The sequence below is a fragment of the Cynocephalus volans genome, chromosome 13 (assembly GCF_027409185.1).
Source record: "Cynocephalus volans isolate mCynVol1 chromosome 13, mCynVol1.pri, whole genome shotgun sequence".
NCBI classification, from domain to species: Eukaryota; Metazoa; Chordata; class Mammalia; order Dermoptera; family Cynocephalidae; genus Cynocephalus; species Cynocephalus volans.
In genome coordinates this window covers 20,114,302-20,126,625 of record NC_084472.1, presented here as the reverse complement: position 1 = coordinate 20,126,625, position 12,324 = coordinate 20,114,302, and the positions used below count along the sequence as shown (strand labels likewise).

The following is a 12,324-nucleotide window of genomic DNA, read 5'->3' as shown; positions in this document are numbered from 1 at the left end:
TTGTTCTATCAATTTTTAAAAATGACAGTTAAGGATAAATTTAATAGCAAAACTTAAACAAGCAGAATATCTAGAGAATGAAAAGGTACCAAAGGACAGGGCACCTAGAGAACTGTCTATTCAGACCATGTATTGGGCTTAACGTTTTCTAAGGATGATCAACTTTGTGAAAAATTGGAGAAAATATTTCACTACTTGATCATTTCTTAATTGAAAAGAAGCTTGAAATTTCACCCACCTGCTGTAGCCCAGGATGGATAAATATTTATTTGGCCAGATATGGCTTCAGTTCCAGGGTTAATGTATCTCAGAACAATGCGAAACAAAGAGAGATTTGAGTCCCCCACATTCAATACTATCCTCACTTCATTCTGAAAAATATCAAAAAGCCACAAAGTATAGAAGAGACAACTGGTTAAAAGAAATGCTAGCCAAACAGGGACTTTATTCTATTCAAGTTTCATTATAGGACTTGTAGAGTACACACACAAACACACACACACACACACACACAAGTACATACACACAAACACACACATTCACACCCAATCAACAAGCACCAAGGAACTCTGGAAGATGGAAACAGGCAAGCCTAACAAGGAATTAAAATCACTTACAATTAAAGTTACAGTGAAAATGCACTCCCTCAGCAACTGAGATCCTCTTTTGACTTTTTGTAATCAGGCAGACAGAGCGGAGTAATAGATGGACTAGTTTAAGACAGCCACGGTGACAGGGGCAACCACCACTGGCTGGGAAAAATAAAAAGGCAGAAGAGAAGGAAAGGAAAGTGTATTATTTCACACCACCACCCCGTAGAGAGAGCACTCCAGGGCCCACCTCACATACATACAACCTAAATGGTCACAGAAATCACAATGGCTAAGGAAAGTTTAACATTAGTGATAACATCTGGATGTAACTAAAATATGCCTATTAAGTCTCATGAGGTTTTATCTCAATCTCTTTTCCAGGGAGAATGTTGGCTTTTCAACCTAGAGAAGGGGTCCTGTTGTTCTCCAGGCCCTGGTGCTCACCCAATGTTCTGTAAGCTCTATGAAGTTCATGATCTTGAAGAAAAGAGTAGACTATTTTAATTCTGAACCACAGACTACATGTCCAGATCCAGCTGTGGCCCAAGGAAAGTTCATGAAGCTTGGAAATTCCCAAATCAGTGATTCTTTTGGTCTCTCCCCCAACTCCTTTGGTTAGAATGAAGGGGCCATTCATTGAGTGAGACATTGGTGGCAATAAAGTCTGATTTTGGGTAGGATCACTTGCTCTGAAAGCAGAAGCTGCAGGTGACCCACCCTGAGGAATTCCCTCTGACCCTCACAATTTGACTGAATTCACCTTTAAGTGTTAGTTCCAAGTTGGAAAATAAAAATGCAAAAATGTATTAGGAGCACAGTGAAGTAAGGTGATTTGAGAGACACCACCCAGGTCCTCTGACTAAAACATTTCCTCAGAAAATCCATCATTAGAAATTCATTCCTTTGTGTTGACCAGCTAGTCTTTCAACCTGTAAACACCTGTGAGAAGGTATAGACCATGACTGGGCTCTCAGTCATTCACATGCTATCATGACTCAGAGAAATCCACTGCTTTTTTTCTGAGTAATGGAGTAAGATCAGGGCACTAGAGAAACTGAATTGCTGTATTTGGGGAGCAGGAGGAAAGAGCAAGGTGTCTTAAGATCCTAGGTACTATTTGAGAAAGGCAGCTGGCATGACGGACTGTGACCAGGCGAAAAGCAGCAGTAGAATCACTGGGGGACCCAAGAGAACTGTGAACCTGACCTCGTTTCCCTAAGGGCTGACTGAGAAGGAAATAGCAAGTACTAGTCCCGGATCTGCTAAGGACAATATTGGGTTCCGACGGTCATCAGTTTCTCTCTCTTATTCTGAACTTCTCCACTGAGAAACAACTTGAAGAGACCAACCTCAAAGAGAATTCTGAGGATAAAACTATTCGATGACTATACAGAATGTTTTAGTTATAAATATTGTATACACTCTAATGGTAAACAAATAATATATAAATTCCCTTACTCATTCTAATTCAAAGCCAAGATGTATGGATACAATAGAGAAGAATAGAGGAAAGGAGAAATATGGGAAAGAAAAATTAAATAGCACTAACTAAAACTCATCATTTATCTTAGTTTCTATTCACATAGTAATACAGAATTTTTAAAAAGCGTCAGTCAAAAATTAGCAACACTAGCTTTATTGGAATTATTTAAGCCAGCTCATTTTTATTTTCCCCAAGTGGCTTTCAAGAAAAATGTCCCTTATGTCGTTTAGGAAACTTCCTTCTTCTTGTAAAAAGTTTTCAAAGGTAAACACCATTTTTCTTTGATCCCTTCATTTTCTGATTTTTCAACCAAATTAACATAACAATGAACTGTGAAATCCACATATATGCTTATCAGTTAAAATCCAACACTACCCCAAACCCCAAGCCTAACCTCAACACCAAACCCAACCCATATTGTGGAGAAAAAGAATCCAGGAATCAGTTTTGGGAACAGGTCACCTTTTGGGGGGACTCAGCTACCCTGCCATAAAGCTGTGCCCTACTGCCTGGATACCTGTACAGAGGTCATCTGGGCATATCCTCTCCAGCTAAACTCAGGAAATACCAGGGGATCAAATCCAAACCAGAGGTCACTTCCATTAGGTGTAGTACCATCTTCAGTTTCATACTTCATATGATGCAAATCTGGGAAATAGTAGTTGTTTTCAGGCCTTTTATAAATAAAAAGTAAATATGGATACAGTGAGTTAGATTCATTGATCATCTGAATATCCTCTAATACCAATAGTTACTGATAAGAGAACTTCACCAAGTTGACAGAGTACATTAAACAAGGACGAATGAGAGAGGTCCCCCTGCCCTTTCTCTAAATTATTGTTTTCATTCATGTAAATATTCACATAAAACACACCCAACAACACCTACTTGTTCTAAGCATTAAAATCTAGAAAATCTTTTAGCACAATCCATAGTGGTAGCATCCTTTAATATGTTCTCAATGTTTACCAACAACTTTCCAAAGTCAAATTAGGTATTAACTATTTATTTTATTCATTCATTCATTTATACTCTCATATTAACTCATTACACAAATATTAATACTCTATTGCTAAGCACCATAGATACAATGGTGAACATTACATAAAGTATTTCATATGCTAAATTTACAAGTTAGATGCATTTTTTTCTTTATATACATGTTTTGACCATTAGAATGACTTTTCTATGCCTTGTTTTCTCTTAAACCATATAATGGATTCCTTTTAAGAGTTCAATCATTGTAGTCACAGAGAAGAATCAAAAATATTCGAACACTTGTGTGGCATTTTATATTCAAACTACTTGAAGTTTTTCAAAATGACATATTTGCCAATCCAGTAACAAAATAATTGCAGTTAGTTGATTTAAACCATAAAGATGTATTAGTCAAAGGAAATAAAAGGCCAGGCTCCTATATTGCAAGAAGAATGAGGAATGTGTACAACTTTTCTGGAGGCAATTTACAAAGATCTTTAAAAATGTTCATACCCATTGGCCCAGTAGTTCTACTTCTAAGAATCTAAAGAATGACTTCATATAGTGTCAAACAATTAACATAAAACAATATTTAAAACAATGAAAACTTGGGAATAACATAAATGTACAATTATGAAAAAAATTATAAAGTATTAGATAACCATTAATATTTTTGAAGACTATCTAATGATAACAGCAAATGCTTATGATATCATGTGAAGAAATTGATACAAATTACATTTTAAAAATGCTAATATATTTTATTTATTTTAACTTAACATTTACTTGTACATATTTGTGGGGTACAGTGTACTGTTTCAATACATGCATATGTTGCACAATGATTTACTTGGGGTAGATAGCACAGTTTGGTTCGTGTTAGTCCACTATATATCTCCTCCTTCCCAACCTCCTCCAACTTCGAGCTTCTGGTAACAATTACTCTATTCTCTACTTCTATGAGAACCACTTTTCTTTTCTTTCTTTCTTTTTTTTTTTAGATTCCACATATGAGTGAGACCATGTGGTGGTATTTGTCTTTCTGAGCCTGACTTACTTCACTTAACATGATGGTCTCCAATTCCATCCACGTTGCTGCAAATGATAAGATTTCATTTTTTAAAAAGCTGAGTAGTATTCCACTGTGTATGTACCACAGCTTTTTATCCATTCATCCATAGATGGGCATTTAGGTTGATTCCATCTCTTGGCTACTGTGAATAGTGCCACAGTGAACATGGGAGTGTGGTGTCTTTTTGTTATATTGGTTTCATTTCCTTTGGGTACATACCCACTCGTGGGATTGCTAGATCTAAGGTAGATCTATATTTAGTTCTTTGAGGAACCTCCATACTATTTTCCACAGTGGCTGTACCAATTTACACTCCAACCAACAATGTAGAAGAGTTTCTTTTTCTCCACATCCTTGCCAGCATTAGTTATTTTCTTTCTTGTTGGTAATAGCCATTCTAACTGGAGGGAGGTGATATCTCATAGCAGTTTTAATTTGCATTTATTTCCCTGATGATTAGTGATTTTGAGTGTTTTTTTAATGTGCCTGTTGGCCATTTGTATGCCTTCTTTTGAGTAATGTCTGTTCAGGTCCTTTGCCTATTTTTTAATTGGGTTATTTGGTTTTTTACTGTTTAGTTGTTTTGAGTTCCTTATATATTCTGGATATTAGCCCTTTGTCTGATGTGTAGTTTGCAAACACTTTCTCCCATTCTGAAGGTTGTCTCTCCACTTTGTTGATTGTGTCCTGCCTTGGATTGAATGGCCCCCCAAAACTTAACCCCCACTGTAACTATTGACAGTGGAAAATGCTATTATGGTAGCTGAAAGGTGGAGCCTTGAAGAGGTGATTAGATTGTGAGGACCATGCCATAGTCAATGGATCAATGCATTTGATGGTGTAATGGCAGTTGTGGGAGTGGTTCTGAGGGCTTTAAAAGGAGAGCACATTAGGAACTCTCTCTCTGCTCTGCCATCTGCCACGTGAGACCCCTGCATCACTGTCACCACCACCAAGGCCTTCACCAGATGCGTTCTCTGGACTTTGGACTTCCCAGCCTCTGAAACTGTAAGCAATAAATATTGTTCCTTTATAAATTACCCAGTTTCAGGTATTTCTGTTATAAGCAACAGACATGGACTAATAGATGTTCCTTCCTGTGCAGAAAGAAGCTTTTTAGTTTGATGTAGTCCCATCTGTCTATTTTTGCTTTAGTTGTCTGTGCCTTTGTGGTCTTGTTCAAAAAACCTCTGCCCGCTCCCATTTCATGTAGCATTTCCACATGTTTTCTTCTAGTAGTGCTATGGTTTTGGGTCTTTAATCCATTTTTAGTTGATTTTTGTGTATGGTGAGAGATACGGGTCTACTTTCAATCTTCTGCATGTGGATATGCAGTTTCCCAGCACCATTTACTGAAGAATCTGTCCTTTCTTGGCACCTTTGTGAAAAATCAGTTGGCTGTAAAATACATGGATTTATTTCTGGGCTTTCTATTCTGTTCCATTGGCTAATTCTCTGTTTTTACGCCAGAACCATGCTGTTTTCGTTACTATATCTGTAAGGTTTTTTTTACTTTATTTTTAATTTTACCATTACACAATGTAAACATTTTTTGTGGCCCTTTTCCAATTTGTCCTTAACCCCCACCTCCCCCCTTCCCACCTCTGGTGGCCTCAGTTCCATTTGTAAAGTATGTTTTGAAGTCGGGTAGTGTGACTCCTCCAACTTTGTTCTTTTTGTTCAAGATCGCTTTAGCTATATGGAGTCTTTTGTGGTTCCATACAAATTTTAAGATTGTTTTTTCCATTACTGTGAAGACTGTGGTTGGTATTTTGATAGAGATTGCATTGACTCTGTAGCATGCTTTGGGTAATATGGATATTTTTACGATGTTAATTCTTCCAACCCATGAATATGGGATATCTTTCCATTTATTTGTGTCTTTAATTTCTTTCACCAATGCTTTATAGTTTTAATTGTAAAAAGGCCTTTCACCTCAATTAAATTTACTCTTAGGCATTTTTTTTTTTTTTGGTAGCTATTATGAATGGAATTACTTTCTTAATTTCTTTTCTAGCTACTTTGTTATTGACATACAGGAACCCTACTGATTTCTGTGTGTTGATTTTGTACTTTGCCACTTTACTTAATTCATTTATTAGTTCTTGTAATTTTTTGGTGGAGTCTTTAGTGTTTTCTATGTATAGGATTATGTCATCTGCAAACAGTGATAGTTTGATTTCCTCCTTTGCAACTTGGATGCCCTTTATTGCTTTTTCTTATCTAATGAACTGGCTAGAACTTCTAGTACTATATTGAATAAGAGTGGGGAAGGTGGGCATCCCTTTTGTTCCAAATCTTAGAGAAAAAGCCTCCAATTTTTGTCCATTTGGTATGATATTAGTTGTGTGTTTGTCATACATGGCCTTCATTGTGTTGAGGTACATTATTCTTTCTATACCTAATTTGTTGAATTATCATAAAAGGGTATGGGATTTTAGCACGTTTTTTTCTGTATCTATTGAAATGATCATATGGGGTTTTTTCCTTCGTTCTCTTGATGTAGTGTATCACATTGATTGAATTGCATGTGTTGAACCATCCTTGCATCCCTGGGATGAATCCCACTTGATCATGGTGAATGATCTTTTTAATGTGTTGTTGGATTTGGTTTGCTAATGTTTTGTTGAGGATTTTGGCACATATGTTCATTAGAGATATTGGTCTGTAGTTTCTTTTTTTGTTGTTGTGTCTTTTTCTGGTTTTGGTATGACAGTAATGCTGGCCTCGTAGAATGAGTTTGGAAGTTTTCCTTCCTCTTCAATTTTTTTGAAGAGTTTGAGAAGAATTGGTACTTAATGCTAATTTTTAGTTGTAGACAAAGTCTACAAAAAATACAGAAAAAATATTAAAAGGGCTTATCTCTGGGTGGTGGAATGAAGATTTTCATTTACCATTTTACTTTTATGAACTCACTAAAATTTCTGCAATGAACATATATGAGGGAGTCTTCAAAAAGTTCATGGAAAGATTTGTATTACCTTTTAATTCTACTTTTCCATGAACTTTTTGAAGTACCCTCTACTACATTCATTACTTCAAAAATTATTTAGAAAATAAGGTGAATGCGAATGCTTTCTAAACTTTGTAAGAAAACCTAAAAATGCTCAGATAATATCATAAACAAATATTTGGGGGGATTTATTTGAAAAGGATGCAAGATTTACCAACCTGGAGAAAAAGTGCTATGACATCCACATTGCTGCTTTGCTATCCATTATTTCAGTTATTATTAGCAATTAAATTAAAGGGACATGTTCTAAATTTCAAAATATATATATGCCATAGTGCAAAAAGTCAATATTTTTGCCTCAGGGTTGGTAATTTAATTCCTATTTGGTTGCATTATTTCTTCCCCCAAATTAAACATTTGCTGGTTAAGTAGGAGAAAGCTCACTTTGTCAACACAAGGGTGGAAGAGTTAAAACACAGGGGGGAAATGTTTATGAATTATTTACAAAGTTCCTCCAGTCTATTGTGAGTCTCCCAAGTCTGCAGAAAAATCTACAGATGTATCCTTTTTCACCAACCTTTTATTATGAGGCCCAGCAGTGACAGCCCATTAGGAAGACTGAGGAAAACCACAGCTGAGTGGCTCTGATCTTTAGAATTCAAATGTTGTAAACATGGAGGGAAAGGAGAGAAGCACCATGCTAAATACTGACAATTTACCATAACTACATAAAAGATTTTATTAATCTGTTAAATGCCAGTACCTGAGATTTAGAAAAAGTTGCATTTCATAGAGTTTCCAGAATAGTATTAAAAGTCAGAATATTAAAACAAGATTTCTTTCCTCCATTGAGGGAAAATTTTGAATGCATCATGGTGTGCAAATATATATAAATTGCTGAATAGAATGGAGAAAGAGACAGCATGCCACTGTACCTCCCCTACCCCCTGCTGGGCCATATTCTCCATCTCACTCCCTTGCTCCTACAGTTCATTTTAATCTGCTTCTGCATGAGACGAACCACTTCCTCACTTCTGAAGTTCTTACATCTCTGCCAGCCCCAGGTAACACACCTGGCCTCTCCACTCCCTCACTCATGGTCCCAAAGGACAAGAGGAGCTAAATGTCATTGGCGCAGGACCCTGGCATGTGGAGCTGGCCTGTCTGCACAGCATCTCTGCACTGTGACTTGCACATGGAAGTTCAGCTATGTGAACCTTTCTCATGCTTCCCGCTCTTGTCTCACCCACCTGGCGCTTTGCACCTGTGGGAAATTTCAAGTGAAGCTGCTGCATGGCCTATGCAGTGGAACAGGTTTTGTGGGCACTGTCACCTTCCATTAAACCCATCATAAGATGAAAATACTGTAAGTGAAAAATGTGTTTAATACACCTAACATACCAGACATCATAGTTTAGCCTCACCTACCTTAGACATGCTCAGGACACTTACATTAGCCTACAGGGCAAAATCATCTAACACAAAACCTGTTTTATAATAAAGGGTCGAATGTCTCAGATAAGAATATCGTACCACATATCGCTAGCCCAGGAAGAGATCAAAATTCAAAATTTGAAGTACAGTTCCTACTGAATGTGTGTCCCTTTTGCACCATCATATAGTAAAAAAATCGTAGGTTGAACCATTGTAAGTCAGACACCATAAGTCTGCAGTCTTCCACAGCATTAACGTGGGGAAACTCACCGCTGGCATGCCTGCCCCACGACATGCTCTCGGCACTGGCATGCTCCAGAGGACCCACTGCACACGGGGGAGAGCGCTCCACCGATGTCACACTGACACCCTGAAAGTCAGGAAAGAGCAGCGTCACTCCTCAAACCATCTCCATGCTGAATGCTTTGCCTCCCTCTGTGAGAAAGGAAAACCAATAATCCCAGCACTGCAGCACCTGCTTTCTTTCCCCTGCTGTGTCTTACATCTGGTAGGTGACTGAAATAGGTCGGAACCTCCCAAGCTAAAATGGTGTATCCCCTCCAAAAATCTGCTTCTACAGTGTGCTACTGTGGGCCAGCTCAAACACTGCTGTCCACTGCAAAGGTGACAGCAGCCAGGAGCTAAACATGACTTAGAAGCATAGCACCCTTGTAAATAAAGTGTGCGAAGGAGGGGCTGTGCAAGAGATTCAAGAGCAGCCTTGTAGCAATTTTATTATTTAACAAAACACTATCTCAAAATCTGCTGTTCGTTTTTTTGATAATACAAAATATATCTTTAAAATTACCGTGTTTTGAGGTTATTTATAAAATTATCCCAATTATGTTTTTTATAATGAAACCAACAGTATGCTGGTGGAAAAGAAGGAGACGCAGCCCCATTAGCAATTTGTGACTAGTTTCAATGGAATGTTTGACCAAATTCCCTGGACAAAACGTTTCAGTGACATCCCATCAGAAAGTCTGCATGAAGACAACGACAGAAGAAAGGTTATTGACAGTCTTTGTCCATTAGCACGTTGCTTTGCTCAGGACCCACTGGCAGTATTTACCTTGACACCCAAAGTAATTGCTCTTTTCCAAAGCAAAATATCCATCTTCACAGGTGTCACAGGAATCGCCATCCACATGGGACTTGCAGTGACAGTCACCATCTCCCTGCAGAACAATGAGCCAGATGAGAAAACGTGATACAATTAAAGAATTTGCTAATCTTCTGAAAAATCCTCATTGTACAATAGGAAGCAGTGTCGCCAGGATCTGAAAAAGATCACCATGCACTGTATGACTAGAGAGGAACTAACACACCCTCCCCAAAACCCTTCAACCAGTTGCTGTACGTTCTACCGTATCATATGACAAATCGGCCCATGTTACCTGCCCACACTCTCCAATTCCACTCACTGTCCCCGCCTCATGACACTGGCATTCTGTGGAAGTAAGAGAACGTCCTTGAACCAAGGATTACACAAAAGATAGTTCCCGGATCTGGGAACATTACACGCCTGCAACATGACACGCAAAGTCAGACTTTCTAGCACACTTCAGCAGAATCACAGTTTGCACAGCTGAGGTCTAAAATCAGATTGCTTTCTGGAGTCAGCAGAACAGACCAAGCAATACCATCCATCTACAAGGAGTAGTGGCTGGTTATGGCTACTCCAAGACAAAAGCTGCAATGTCATGGGATTTTAAAATGACTCTAATGTCAAGGTCATCACTGATGTGCTTGCATGAAAATATTCTCTATTTAAGGATTTTCATTCCATTTAGTACTTCTAACTTAGTGATTTTAAGTTCTTATCCTGACTTCAATATAAGCATAAAATTAAAATTAAACCAGAAAGAGTGGATTATAAAAACAAGGAGATAAAAACGATTTATCAAGTAGCTGCCTTATTCAAAAACCAAAATATATATGAAAACACGATATAAATCCCTTGTCGAGATTTTGAAAATGACAGCAGTTCTGCCAAAAGTGGGGGGAAAATGTCAAAATATTACACAGAATTTTAGACAAATGGAACTGATTCAACAAATAGCTCTTTTGTGTTTTAGTCACTGAGGTAGAGAAAATTAAGAGGAAGTTACAATATACTAAATTACAATGTATAAGAAACCTTACCTGAACATCCACTGGGGTTTTCTTTGGCCAGATTCCAATATAATGGTTTGCAGATGCTACAAGTAGGACTTTCAACATGAAGCTTGCATTGGCAATACCCCTTTGAATGAAAATCAAGCTAACATTTGACATCTTGACATTAAGACATGTTTTCAAACACGTGTTCTGAGCAAAGCCTTGTCACAGAAATATATGTGGCCATGAAGAGTAAGTTAAGTGTATCCAGGGAGAATAAAAGTACTGGGTTGATTTCAACAGTCTGCTACTTGCTTTTGTTTTTTGATTCATTTACTGGATACACGCATAATCCACATTTGTGGGTGGTTAGAAAGAAATTGGAAAACACAGAGAAAGAAAAATTTAAAAATCACTCTTGTTAATAACATTGTCAGTGTCTGTGGATGCTGCTACAGCGTAGACTATAAGTTTAAATAGAAAAATACTTGAATATTTAACATGTTGAGAATCAGCACAGAATTATGTTAATCTGAGAGTGCTTTTGTAATAATATGCAGATTTGCTGCCTGGCTTGGATAGCATCAAGCCTCACAGAAAGGCTGGCAGAACCTGTTTCCCACTGTCCATCCAGTGCCTGGACGTCAGCATCTCTAGGCTCTGAGGCCAAGAAGATAGATAATTTCTAAATGTCGTAGAAAAGTGTCCAGAATACCATAGTATCGTGCTTCGAATAACATAAATGAAGTTGTAATTATTTTGTACATAGCCAACTTTTTAAAATATGTCCCTGGTCACTGATTTTCTCAATTTTATTAATTATGTATGTCAGACTTATATGCAGGGCGCCATGGTGGCAACACCCTCAGAGTAACCTACAGTGAGAGTTAAACTCTAAGACTCTAGAATAAAAGGTTTAAATAAATCTTATCCTTTCGTTTTTGAAAAAAAATCACAAAATCACTCTGCTCTTTGAAAAAGAACAATGACCTTTTTGAGCAATTTGGCCTCAGGTCTTATTTTAATTTACTTTTAATTTCAGGAAGCTCCCACCTTGTTAGTCTTTAATCAGAATAATACAATCGCAACCCTTCTATAATCTTCTACTTACCAAACTGGAGTCAATGGTACCGGCTGGGTCACAAGAACTGCTGGAACCTGTATATGATTTAGAACTGTGTTAATTGTCTGGGGGTCTGTTTGTGTGTCTCTTTGTTTTGATGTTTCGAGTTTTAAAAGTTTTGCTTGTTTTTAAAAATAGTACATCTGCATTTATATTTTCGTCATGTGCAATTTTAGAATGGCATGCCGAATAACATTTAGGTTTCTTAATCCCCAAATTACCCCTTTTGCCACTGAAAAACTCTATTCCCTATCTACTAATAAAAGTTCATTTCTAATTGATGATTGAGGAGATAAGAGAGATTCTAAAATTTTGAGCAACCTCAATACTGTCCAGAAGAGGGCAATATTGTATCAAGAGATTTTTAATTGTCCATTAAAAATAAAGAAATTTTAAGTACATTAGTTAACCAAGAGTTAATTCCTTAATTATCACAAACCCCTTGCCCCCATCCTGTGCTAAAGTTATTTATCAAATCAATTAGCTTGCTTTCCTGCCTTGGTCAGCACAGCACCACAAGCCTAATGTAATCTCTCTCCAGTAAAATGGGATCTTTCAACTTCTCAGCATTACTATCATACAGCGTTA

The 12,324-nt window shown here is 37.4% G+C and overlaps 1 protein-coding gene across 1 annotated transcript in view; it reads right to left on the bottom strand.

The window, feature by feature from the left end:
- Nucleotides 1–12,324, bottom strand: part of LAMA3 (laminin subunit alpha 3) — a 242,277-nt gene that overhangs the window by 119,562 nt on the left and 110,391 nt on the right. Inside the window, exons 14-20 of the mRNA XM_063076630.1 lie at nucleotides 11,725–11,771; nucleotides 10,659–10,758; nucleotides 9,911–9,963; nucleotides 9,586–9,691; nucleotides 8,784–8,883; nucleotides 2,594–2,750; nucleotides 239–371 (exon numbers count right to left, since the gene is read on the bottom strand). Of these exons, the coding sequence (XP_062932700.1) occupies nucleotides 239–371; nucleotides 2,594–2,750; nucleotides 8,784–8,883; nucleotides 9,586–9,691; nucleotides 9,911–9,963; nucleotides 10,659–10,758; nucleotides 11,725–11,771 (696 nt within the window). The remainder of the gene's footprint in view (nucleotides 1–238; nucleotides 372–2,593; nucleotides 2,751–8,783; nucleotides 8,884–9,585; nucleotides 9,692–9,910; nucleotides 9,964–10,658; nucleotides 10,759–11,724; nucleotides 11,772–12,324) is intronic.